Below are 12,636 nucleotides of genomic sequence, written 5' to 3'. Positions count from 1 at the left end.
TGCTTGGGAGTTCTGATTAACTAAGAGCCTGCTGTACATATTCTATAGGATCAAAAAAGGGGGCAGGAACCTTTCAAGGCTCAGAGGGTGCATTATTCCCCTAGGAGATGTTAAAGGACTGTACTCCCCATTGAAGTTTTGTCTCAGTTTTCTACCATGTACAGGCAGTCCCAAAGTTGCAAACAAGATAGATTCTGTGGTTTTGTTCTTAAGCTGAATTTGTATGTAAGTCAGAACAGGTACATTTTAAAGTGTAACTCCAGTCATATATATGGACAGCATAGGGAAGACTCAACACCCCTATGGTGTTTATTGTGCTGTCTGGGTCCCTGTTCAGAAGATTTCACCTCACTTTCTTTCCCTGTGATAATTGGATTTTGAAAGTATTGTCTGGTTGTGGAAACAAGGATTGATGAGAAAGCTTCAGTGGAGGCACCTTTTCCCAATGATAACTCTTTCAGGAGTGAGTTTCCCTTCTGAGGGGTAGATTTCTTTCACTTCCTGTTATCTCATCCTCATTCTTAACTCTGACTTGTGGGTAAGGTGGATGTTTGCAACTCAGGAACTGCCTGAGATGTTTGCAGGCCATTAAAAAATGGACTGAGATGTTTGCAGGCCATTAAAAAAATACAGGTTCTTAGAGCATAAAATAGCTCTGGGCAGGCCCGTACCCAGGATTTTGATTCGGGAGGGGCTGAGTTTGATTTGGGAGGGGCTGAGTCTGAGTGAAAGAGTGTCTACCCTAGCAAACCTTTTGTATCGTTACCCCAATAACCCCCATGCATATGGGATATATTGAGCATAGTGATCAGATCATGATATGAATAAACATAACAGTTTAAATCAGGGGTCCACAAACTTTTTAAACAGAGGGCCAGGTCACAGTCCCTCAAACTATTGGAGGGCCGGATTATAATTTGAAAAAAAAAACCATGAATGAATTCCTATGCATGCTGCACATATCTTATTTGTAGTGCAAAAAAACACTTATACACAATACAATAATTAAAATGAGGAACAATGTTAATAAATATAAACTTATTACTATTTCAATGGGAAATGTGGGCCTGTTTTTGGCCGATGAGATAGGATTGTTGTTGTTGAGTTCTTTTAAGTAGTTTCAGACTTAGGTTAACCCTGAGCGAGGGCTGGGTAAATGAACTTGGGGGGCCGCATCCGGCCCCTGGGCCTTAGTTTGAGGACCCCTGGTTTAAATGTACCAGTAAGGCATTCTCGCAGACCAACATGAGAATTTCGGGGGGGGGGGAGGGGGGGGGGCCTGAAGCCCCTCAAGCCCCCCCCCCCCCGGCTACATGCCTGGCTCTGAGGATTCATGTAGTCTACAGGCCACATATTTCTCCCACTCTACATCTAAAAGATATTTCTAATGGGTTTATTTGAAAAGGATATACTTTATTTATTTTAAGAGTTTAATCAGAACACTGCTTTAGAAAATTATTAAACCATCAGAGCATCACTTCAACAAACAGTCATAAATGCAGTCAACACTGCACTCACATTGAGCATTGGCAGCAATACTGGAAGGTTTGGATGGAAATGCCACCTAGAGCCATCTTCTAGGATGGCAGGTACTTAGTGGTCTTTTGTTTATATGTGTGTACAGGCATGTAGCCCGGGGGGGGGGGGGGGGTTGAGGGGCTTCAGCCCCCCCCCCCATTACTGGTGCATTATTTAAACTGTTATGTTTATTCATACCATGATCTGATCACCAGATCATGATATGAATAACTCAATATATCTGATCACTCAATATATCTCATGTGCATGGAGGTATTGGGGTAACGATACAAAAGGTTTGCTAGAGTAGACCCGCTTTCACTCAGACTCAGCCCCCCCCCCCCCCCCCCGAATCAAAATCCTGGCTACGGGCCTGTGTGTGTAGAAAACTCCAGAGTCAATAAATGCGGCACAAACCCGTTGACTCTCTCATGGACACAGCTCAGAACATCTACCTCAACTCCAGGAAGTACATCATAGAATACAAAGCAAAGACCATGGCCACTGGATTTTGCCCAAAGAGCCAACAAGCAACCTTCAAAGCTTTCAAATACTGGATAAATGCTTCCCCATCTCAGGAAAAAAACTGTTGCAAATACAAACATATAGGAGAAGTCTATGTTTAACCAAACACGTAAGGTTGTAAAGCAACAGATGGCCCATCAAGTGAAACCTCAAGTTTTTAATAAGCAGGAAGCACTGCCACGTAAGAGATAATATGAAACCTATGGACAAGATCCAACAGTGGACTTTTCATTGTGGACATTCAGTCTTCACTGTGCCTCCAAACTTCTTCTGAAGGAGTGCTAAGGACCAGGAAGGAAGCCTTCTGGACCCCATTTTGAGGCAGTATGGAGAAGAAAGAAAGCTCTGTTGCAACTTCCAGCGCACCGTGGTTTAGGTCTTACATGTAAATTGCTCACAAACATGCTCACATATTTCACTCTACAAATATTTAGTGCACAAATACTTAGAAGCATCATAATATGTCTACAAACAACAATGCACCCACCAAATTGTTATATGTGGCAAGCGACACACTGCTTTTTACTTACTTCCTACACAGGAATATTCACATGACTACAAGACATGATGACCTACAAAGATATGTTCAACACTAATAGTATTTTGGAAAACAAAAGCTATGGAACCATCCATTTCTCTAATATTCTATACAGAGAAAGGTCTATATTTCAGTGTCCCACTAGTAGCTCTAGATCAGGAGGGGGAACGGTCAGAACCACTTCCTATGGAAATAAAAGACTCTGAAAATGGCCCAGATGGACAAAAATGTGGCAATATTGCCATCACATAGCACAGTGGTTCCCAACCTGTGGTCCGTCGACCACTAGTGTTCCGCAAGAACTAAAATATGGTCCATGGCCTCACCATTACTACACATTGCAATGAGAATGAATGGTCTCACAAAACCCTCTTATAGTGGTGAGGCTTATTAAATATTTGGGTGAGCAAATGACGACTACTGGATGGCATATGTTCTGTATCAGAAACTCGAACTGATGTGGTCGATCCAATGCAATTTTCTGAATCAGCACCCCAAATAACCAAACTGAATCTAAAGTTGACCAAAAACCGCTTAGTACCAAATCCTTTTGGTACTAATGTTGGAGAGTGGTCCCTGGTCAAAAAAAGGTTGGGAACCACTGACTTAGCAAGAACAGAAAGAACATCAGCGGAGAACGACAGCATACCAATCAGCCACTAACAGCCTCCTGCATCCCTGAAAAGGGATTTCCCCATTAACTCCTTTTTACTCACTGTCTTGTTAGCAGAAGCACAGAAATTACTGTAGGCACCTTGAAGAAATTTATTTATTTACTTATTTGTTTGTTTCAAACATTTGTACCCCATCCTTCTCAGCCCCGAGGGGGGACTCAGGGCGGCTTCATAACAAGCACTATTCAGTGCCTGCCACATTTAAAACAATTCATTTAAAAATTACATTAGTAAACATTTGTTAAAATCACGCACATTTAAAATAAAAGACAAAGTCCTGGTCAGTCCATTGTCCTTTATATCACTTGAGTCTTATTCTCAATTGCTGCCTCTATCGTTCAAACGCTTGGTCCCATAACCAGGTTTTAAGTTTCCTTCTAAAGGACAGGAGGGAAGTAGCCAATCTGACTTCACTGGGGAGAGAGTTCCACAGGTGAGGGGCACCAACAAGAAGGCCCTGTCTCTTGTCCCCACCAGTCGTGTTTGCAAAGATGGTGGGATCGAGAGGAGGGCCTCTCCAGGTGATCTTAAACTTCATGAAGGTTAGTAAAGGGAGATACATTTGGACAGGTAAACCCATCAGCCACAGAGATAAAGAAGTCATGGAATCCACTGTCAGTATTTTTGAGTCGTTGATCTGCCTTAGACATAATTCTCCTCTTAAATACTCCAGAATTCTTTGTCATGGAGAGGTTTAGGAGGAATGTTGTAGGTACCAAGACAGAAAGGTCTTTGTACTGTTTCCTGCTAACATATGCTGCCTTCCTGATTCTGGGTATGAAATTAAATTGCAAACTCCACAACCCCTTCCAGGTGCATTGTGATTGCTTGCTTTTAAAACAAGGGTTTTGTGTTTGCATGGGTATACTTGTGTTTGTGCTGTCTAGTTAATGCCAGGTTACTTGTTGACTTATGTGATCCTGTGAATGTCATAGGGTTTTCTTGAGTCAGGAATATTCAGGTGTGGTTTTGCTAGTTCTTCTGAAATATAGCCTACATATAACACCTTGGCAGCCTCCCATCCAAGAATTAATCAGGGATCACCCTACTTAGCTTTTATGACTGGATTTTGGTACCTTTAGGGCAGAATTTCTCAAACTGTGTGTCCTTCAGATGTTTTGAACTTCAGATCCCATAATTCCTAACAGCTGGTAAACTGGCTGGGATTTCGGGGATCTGAACTCCAATACACTTGGAGAAGCACACTTTGAGAAACACTGCTTTGGGATATTTAGTCTGAAGAGAGTAAAATCAGCATATGAAGTGTTAGAATGTGACTGAGCGTTCATTTACATGGCCACATGAACAACAGAAAATTAAAGGGCTAGTAACCCAAGACTATGTAGCCCAATTCATAATTGCAAGGGGAAAATTATAATTAGTGTAATTAATTTTAATTAAAGCCATTCCCTGCAGAAGAATGCTTTGTGATATGTCAATAGGTTACTGGAAGCTTTGACTGCTTTATGTGCCTGCCTTGATTCAAGCAATATGCTTCAAGATTATTTTACAAAGCATAAATCAGTAACGAGACTATTAATTATTACGTAAATATCCTACAAACTAAAATATTTTAAGTAAGGTAGTGAAACAAGTGGAAAATTTTTATCAGCAGATAGGCCAAGCCAATGATGCACCTAAAGGTAAAGGTAAAGGTTTCCCCTTGACATTAAGTCTACTTGTGTCTGACTCTGGGGGTTGGTGCTCATCTCCATTTCTAAGCTGAAGAGCTGGCATTATCCGTAGATGCCTCCAAGGTCATGTGGCCGGCATGACTGCATGGACTGCCGTTACCTTCCCGCTGAAGCGGTACCTATTGATCTACTCACATTTGCATGTTTTCAAACTGCTAGGTTGGCAGAAGCTGGAACTAACAGCAAGAGCTCACTCTGCTCCCCGAATTCAAATCGCCTACCTTTCAGTCAGCAAGTTCAGCTGCTCAGCAGTTTAACCTGGTGCTCCACCAGGGGCTCCATGATGCACCTACTTCCTCAATAATATTCAAAACTTCAATTTACATCAAAACCATTGTGTCTGCTGATCAATTAAACATCTGTTTGCCTATGAAAATAGTGAAATACCTCAAAAAGAATGCCTAAAACAAATTAATTTGGAAACTCTAGTGTTATTTAGAAGGCAGTGTCACTATTGAAAATATGTTTATTTTAGAGTGATCTCTGGTCGAGCAGGGCTAATTCCTCATTGATGGGATCACTGATGATTTGCAAAAGACAACATTGTTCTTTCCAGAAACTCTGTATGGAAGGGGAATATTTACGGTGCTTTCTTATACCTTAGATCTACTTTTATGAGCTTGTTTGACACTGGATGTGGCTTGCCAATTTTTGGGGGGAAGATCAGAGGACAGCTTGAGTTTTGATATCAAGGTTGTTAAAACAAGCCTTTTACAACAGCCCGTTTAGGTTCCAAAAACACACTGAGAGCTCCTCAGCAGGACCTTTGCAAGCGGAGAGGTCCTTGTCTGTCTATATGAGGAACTGCTGTGCACTGTACTGTCCTAACTGTAAATCTTCTCACATCTGTGCCATATGCGCCACTTTCCCAAATTCTAAAACCAATTCCACGTGAGAAGGAAGACCTCAGATAACCACGCTGACATCATATAAGCCAATCCAAGAGCCTGCCTGCGTGGGCTCTGCAACGGAGCCAGGGTCCCACAGAGAGGGGGGAGAAATCTTGCAGACTTGACAATTTCAGCGGAGTCACTCAAGTGACTAAGTGCTGCACGAGTTACATAAGACTCATTTTGCATGGATTCCGTGTCAAACCTGTCCGGATCATTTTTTGGGTCAATCAGGAAGCACCCAGATTACTTTGATCTTATTCAGATGAGCCCTCTGAATGCTTTTGAAGATAAACTCTTAAATAATTCAAGAAGGTAGATAAATACTGTACAAGCAAGGAGAAAATCAGAAAGGAATAAGGTAACAAGAAAGGTGTGAGAGGGGTACTTTTTTCTTTCTTTCTTTTTTTTTGGCAGATCCAACAGAAACAGAAACAGGGGTAAACAACCATGTGCGGACCCTTCTAACAAGTCCACATACTTCTGTTTTCCTCTGTAATCCCTCCCAAAATGATTACACAAAATGACATATTTGTGACTACTTATAGGTATTTGGGTCTGGGGTGCATGCTGGAATGAATTGGGATATTCAATGTTTTCACAACTCTAGGAGGATTTTTGGGACAAAAATTACCTAAAGATCACATTATTATTATTTTTAATTTGGGGTGTTGAGGGAGTTTTGAAAACTGGTGGGAGGGGATCAGAAACCTTAAAATTAGATTCTAGAGGTCACAGCATGTCCACACCTGTCTTGGTTCAACTGGGAAAGTATTAAGCTCAAAGTGAAATAGCCATAAAGTACAGAAGGAGTAGGACGAACAGTATAGTGAGGTTGGTGGAGTGACTGGACTGGAACAAATGCCATCATTTTAATATTTTAATGGTTCCAATGTTCCCAAATACCAGTCGCCCTTTCATTCTATTTTCTCTTCTTGCTCAAATGTTTTCAACAGTCTTGTACACAATGTCAACAATGCAGGAAAAACTATGTTCTTGGGGGTTGGCAAGTTATGTTATCTGCCCTTAAAAGCTGGCAAGTTGTCTCCACAAACCTTGTAAGTGCTTGAAATCTTGTGCTGTTGAGGGCCAACACAATCTGGAAACTCTTCAGAATACAATCCTCTTTAATCAATATTAATAACTCGCAGGGTTATGTCCTCTGCACTTCCTAGAAGCATTCACGTTCCAGAAGCATTCACGTTTTGCACACGTCTATGGGAGGCATCCTCAGATGTTGTGGAGTATAGTGTCTAGATCCAGGGAAGTCATGCTGTCTCTCTGTTCTGCCTTGGTTAGACTACACCTGGAATATTGTGTCCAATTCTGGACACCACAACATTGACAAGCTAGAATGTGTCCAGAGGAGGGCGACTAAAATGAGCAAGGGTCTGGAGAACAAGCCTTTGAGGAGCGGCTTAAAGAGCTGGGCATGTTTAGCCTTCAGAAGAGAAGGCTGAGAAGAGACATGATAGACATGTACATATAAATATGTGAGAGGAAGTCATAGGGAGGAGGGAGCAAGCTTCTTTTCTGCTTCCCTGGAGACTAGGACGCGGAACAATGGCTTCAAACTACAAGGAAGGAGATTCCATCTGAACATTAGGTAAAACTTCCTGACTGTGAGAGCCGTTCAGCAGTGGAACTCTCTGCCCCGGAGTGTGGTGGAGGCTCCTTCTTTGGAGGCTTTTAAACAGAGGCTGGATGGCCATCTGTTGGGAGTGCTTTGAATATAATTTTCCTTCTTCTTGGCAGGGGGTCGGAGGAGGTCCTTCTCGGCAGGAGGAGGACCTTCTCGGCAGGAGGTCTCTTCCAACTCTATGATTCAACAAACATCACAACTATTGAGGATGCCTGCCATAGATGTGGGCAAAACGTCAGGAGAGAATGCTTCTGGAAGTGTAGAGGATGTAGCTTGCTTTATTTAAAGGAACAACTGCATTCCTATATACAGTGTTTGGATACAAATATTAGCCCAAATTCTGTCTTAAAGAATACTGTGAACTGTGTTCCTCGAAAGGGATTTCTGGGTTTCACAAGATCTTACATTTCATTCAGTCAGTGAGTTTTTTTTACAGTATCGATTTACCAGTAGCCAAAGCTCTGCTTAGTAACAAGAAGAAAAATATATTTAGGCATACAGTTGAAGATGCTAAAATTAAATATGATAAGAACTGCCTCATGGAAGCATATGATCAAACACATTTTGAGATATGAATGCTATCTCCCCACTAGGAGAAAAGCATGACCCAAATAAATAAATAATAAAAGCTATCAGTTCTTACAAAGATATCTACTCAGGGAAATTCTGGCCCTAATGTGCTTCCGATAAACATATGGCACACTGGGTTGCAGTGAGTTTTCCGGGCTGTATGGCCATGTTCTGGAAGCATTCTCTCCTGACGTTTTGCCCACATCTATGGCAGGCATCCTCAGAGGTGGTGAGGTCTGTTGGAGACTAGGCAAGTGGGGTTTATATATCTGTGGAATGTCCAGGGTGGGAGAATGAACTCCTGTCTGCTTGAGGCAAGTGTGAATATTGCAACTAACCACCTTAATTAGCATTTAATGGCCTTGCAGCTTCAAAGTCTGGCTGGTTGCTGCCTGTGGAAATCCTTTGAGAGAAGCCATTGAAATCCACAAGCATGTGGACAATTTCAACAAAGAGGAGGAAACCATGAAAATGAACAAAATCTGTCTACCAGTATTTTGAAAGACTCTAAAATCAGACAGTAAATAAAGAGCAACATTCAAAAAGCAGGGGAATCCCAGACAAGAATCAATCAGAGCCAGCTAACACTTCCCAACAAAGGATCAAGGTGCTAATCAAGGTGGCCATTTGCAGCATTCACACTTGCCTTGAGAAGATAAGAGTTCTTTCTTCCACCCTGGACGTTCCACAGATAGAATCATAGAATCAAAGAGTTGGAAGAGACCTCATGGGCCATCCAGTCCAACCCCCTGCCAAGAAGCAGGAATATTGCATTCAAATCACCCCTGACAAATGGCCATCCAGCCATTTGGCCATCCAGATATATAGACCTCACTTGCCTAGTTTCCAACAGACCCCACAACCTCTGAGGATGCCTGCCATAGATGTGGGTGAAATGTCAGGAGAGAATGCTTCTGGAACATGGCCATGCAGCTCAGAAACTTATCTCAACCCAGTGATTTTGGCCATGAAAGCCTTTGACAACATATGCCACACTTCTAGGAGAGTAGATGTAATCTACTGATAATTAGAGATTTCTATTCAGAGGGATGAGACTGTTCAAGGTTTGTCACAGTGCTTCTTCCATTCCATTCCCTGCGATAATATTCCACATCACCACATGCTTCAACAACTTGTTCATTAAACAAAACTGCTGGCATATACTGCAAAGAAAGCAATCTTTTTCAGCCAGGAGCAAGAACAAAAACATTGGAAAAGCCAGACTCCTTTTGTGTTCAAGGCTATTGGAAAGGTTTTTTTTTTTTCTTGGATCACCTTATGAGGTTAATTATATTTAAGATAAGTGTCTTGCTTTGCTGTAATCTGTGTTTAAACAAATACAACACATTTGCCACTCAGCTGTTAGATTTCAGGAGTCAGGCTATTCTTAAAGACACAGGAGTAAGGCTGGAAAGAAAACAGATCCAGCCAGCAATGCTGCCAGCAAAGGAAGCGAGAGATGCTGTGGTATGAAGGCAATATTGCTGAATTGCTATGATTGCCCAATATATGGACAGACACCCTACCTACTTCACAGCAACCAAACCAAAGCTATTCATGTCATGCTATCATCTGTGTACCATGTCTTGAGAATACCCCATAGTGTCTACATAAAATAAACCATAACTTCCTTCTGGATATACATCCAAACAGGCTCAGTTTCTTCACAACACAGAACATTCAAGCATTAAGAAACAGAGGTTTGTTTGTTTAAAAACCAAAACACAAGTATTGTTGAAGGCTTTCATGGCTGGAATCACTGGATTGCTGTGATCAAGGTGGCCAATTCCAACATCCACACCTGCCTCAAACAGACCAGAGTTCTTTCTCCCACCCTGGACATTCCACAGAGATATCAACCCCACTTTCCTGGTTTCCTCGCAACCTCGGAGGATGCTTGCCATAGATGTGGGCAAAATGTTAGAAAGAATGCTTCTGGAACATGTCCATAGAGCCCAGAAAACTCACAGCAACCCAAACATAAGTGTTGAGTCATTTGTGGTTAAACCCTTGTGCCGGCAGGGCTGCTGACCAATAGGTCAGCAGTTCAAATCCAAGGAGAGTGGGTTGAGCTCCCTTTGTCAGGACAGAAGAGATGCGTCCCACAAGGATGGTAAAACATCAAACATCCGGGCGTCCCCTGGGAAACATTCTTATGGACGGCCAATTCTCTCACACCAGAAGTGACTTGCAGTTTCTCAAGTTGCTCATGACATAAAAAAAATTGTGGGAATGTCTCTTTTCCCAGATCACTACAGCCTGCTGAATGAACCTTTTGCTCTGAGGTACCGGGTGCATCTACACAGGAGAATGAGTGGAATTTGTCACCCCTTAAACTCTATATTGCACTACTTTGGAATGCTGGGAGGTACCGTTTGCATGGCTGGATAGAGAAGGCAAAAAACCTTGCAATGCTACAGTTCCCATGAGTCCATACCAGGTGCCAAACTGCATTCATTCCTCAGTGTAGATCAGGTATGGGCAAACTTGGGCCCTCCTTCCAGGTGTCTTGGACTTCAACTCCCACCATTCCTAACAGCTTCAGGCCCATTCCTTTCCCCCCTCAGCCACTTAAGCCCTTGCAAAACTACAGTTCCTATGATACCATAGCATTGAGCCATGACAGTCAAGAAAGTGCCAAACTGCATTCATTTCACAGTGTAGATCAGGCATGGGCAAATTTGGACCTTCTAAGTGTTTTGGACTTCAACTCCCCAACAGCCTCAGGCCCTTTCCTTTCCCTCCTCAGCCGCTTAAGCCCTTGCAAAACTACACTTCCTATGATTCCATAGCATTGAGCCTGACAGTTCAAGTAGGTGCCAAATCGCATTCATTTTACAGTGTAGATCAGGTATGGGCCAACTTGGCCCTCCAGGTGTTTTGGACTTCAACTCCCACCATTCCTAACAGCCTCAGGCCCTTTCATGTTCCTTGATCCGTGTCAGGGCAATCCTGTGTTTAGTGGTCCCTATGTAGACTTGTCCACAGCTGCATGGTATACGGGAGACTCCTGCAGAGGTGAGAGGATCCCTCTTGTCCTTTGCTGAACGTAGCATTTGTTGGATTTTCTTGGTGGGTCCCCCGTGGCCCAGGGGGAAAAGGAAAAGGCCTGAGGCTGTTAGGAATGGTGGGAGTTGAAGTCCAAAACACCTGAAGTGCCCAAGTTGACCCATGCCTGGTGTAGATGTAGTCTACACAAACCTTCCTGCCTGTGAATCAATGGGGTCGGTGGAATTTCCAAGTTTCCACCCACCTAAGGACCTCATCATACTTGAGAATGAATCCAATTCAAATCCTGCAGAATTCTGGGCATTGTAGTTTAGCCTTTTACAACCTCACCGAACTACAAACCCCAGAATTCTGCAGGAGGCAGAAACCAGATTGAAAGTGGATTCATTCTCTAGTGTGATGAAGTTGTAAGTTGAGGAAGGAGAGCCCACAGGATCAGAGTAGCATCAGAGAAGAGGAGACCCAAGTCGGATCAGTGGCACCTGTGCAGGTGATGAGCCAAGCAGCCTTGGTGGATGCTCAGGGGAAGGGAGGGAGAGCATTGGAGAGCATCCTCCTTCTTCCTTCCAATCCAGAGGGGACTCGGGAGGGTGGGAAGGGGAAGGAAGGAAGGGGGGAGCGGTGGCCTTACTTCCGCTTGAAGATCCCCCCCAAGCAGCTTCCGAGGAGGAGGCAGAACTGCTGGGAGAAGAAGACCCAGGTGATCTGGGAGAGGGAGCTCTGGGTCTGGCAGCGCAGGTCGAGCAGCGTGGGCCCCAGGAAGGCGAGGCAGAGGCCGAAGCTGAAGAAGACGCTCCAGTAGGTCAGCGTGGGCTGCAGGTGCCGCTGGAAGAGCGCCGACACCCGCGCGTCCCACCACCACATCCTCGCCCCGCCAGGCCCGCCCGAGAAGGAGCAGCAGCAGGCGGCGGCGGCGGCGGGGAAGGAGGACGACGACGACGAGGAGGGGGAGAAGCAGGCGCTCCTTGCCTCTCCCTCGCCCTCTCTCTCTCTCTCTCTGCCTCCCAACCGAGAGGGGAGGGGGTCGTCGTCGTCTCCCCCGAGTCACGTGCTCCTGCTCCGCTCCGGACCCCCGCCGCCTCCGGACGGCGACGCCCTAAAGCCGGATCCACGCGCGGAGCCGACCCACCGCAGCTCTCCTTCCTTTCCTTTCCTTTCCTTTCCTTGCCTGCCTCCTTCCTTCCTGCTGGGATCCTTCTGGCCAACACCTGCGCGCCGGATCCCTCCCCGCCCCTCTGCCAGCGCCCACGATCTCGCCGTCCCGGATCCCGCCCCGACGCGGCACCCACGGCTCTCTCAAAGCCCGTCTCTCTCTCTCTCTCTGCCCTCAAGCTGAAGCCCCCTCGGTGGAGCCTGTCCTGACAACCCCCCGGGCACCTGAGGCGGGGTTCAGGGCGGATCAGCGCCACCTGGGGACGCCTCCGTGGAAGTGGTAGCCCTGGCTTTCTCCGCTCCCCAGTCCGTGCGTGAGACCCCCGCGGTGACCACAGACCCCTCGTTGCTGTGTGTCTTCAAGTCGTTCCCGATGTATGGCGACTCATGTCAGAGTTCTGTGGCAAAATATCAATAGACTCTC

At 44.7% G+C, this 12,636-nt stretch overlaps 1 protein-coding gene across 1 annotated transcript in view; it reads right to left on the bottom strand.

The window, feature by feature from the left end:
• Nucleotides 1-12,535, bottom strand: part of MFSD4A (major facilitator superfamily domain containing 4A) — a 62,234-nt gene extending 49,699 nt beyond the window's left edge. The window contains exon 1 of the mRNA XM_060772904.2: nt 11,692-12,535. Coding sequence (XP_060628887.1) covers nt 11,692-11,924 — 233 coding nt within the window. The 5' untranslated portion in view covers nt 11,925-12,535. The remainder of the gene's footprint in view (nt 1-11,691) is intronic.
• Nucleotides 12,536-12,636: the final 101 nt, after the last annotated feature.

Source organism: Anolis sagrei, chromosome 4 (genome assembly GCF_037176765.1).
Source record: "Anolis sagrei isolate rAnoSag1 chromosome 4, rAnoSag1.mat, whole genome shotgun sequence".
In the NCBI taxonomy this organism is placed as follows: domain Eukaryota; kingdom Metazoa; phylum Chordata; class Lepidosauria; order Squamata; family Dactyloidae; genus Anolis; species Anolis sagrei.
This window is presented reverse-complemented; position numbering and strand designations above follow the sequence as displayed.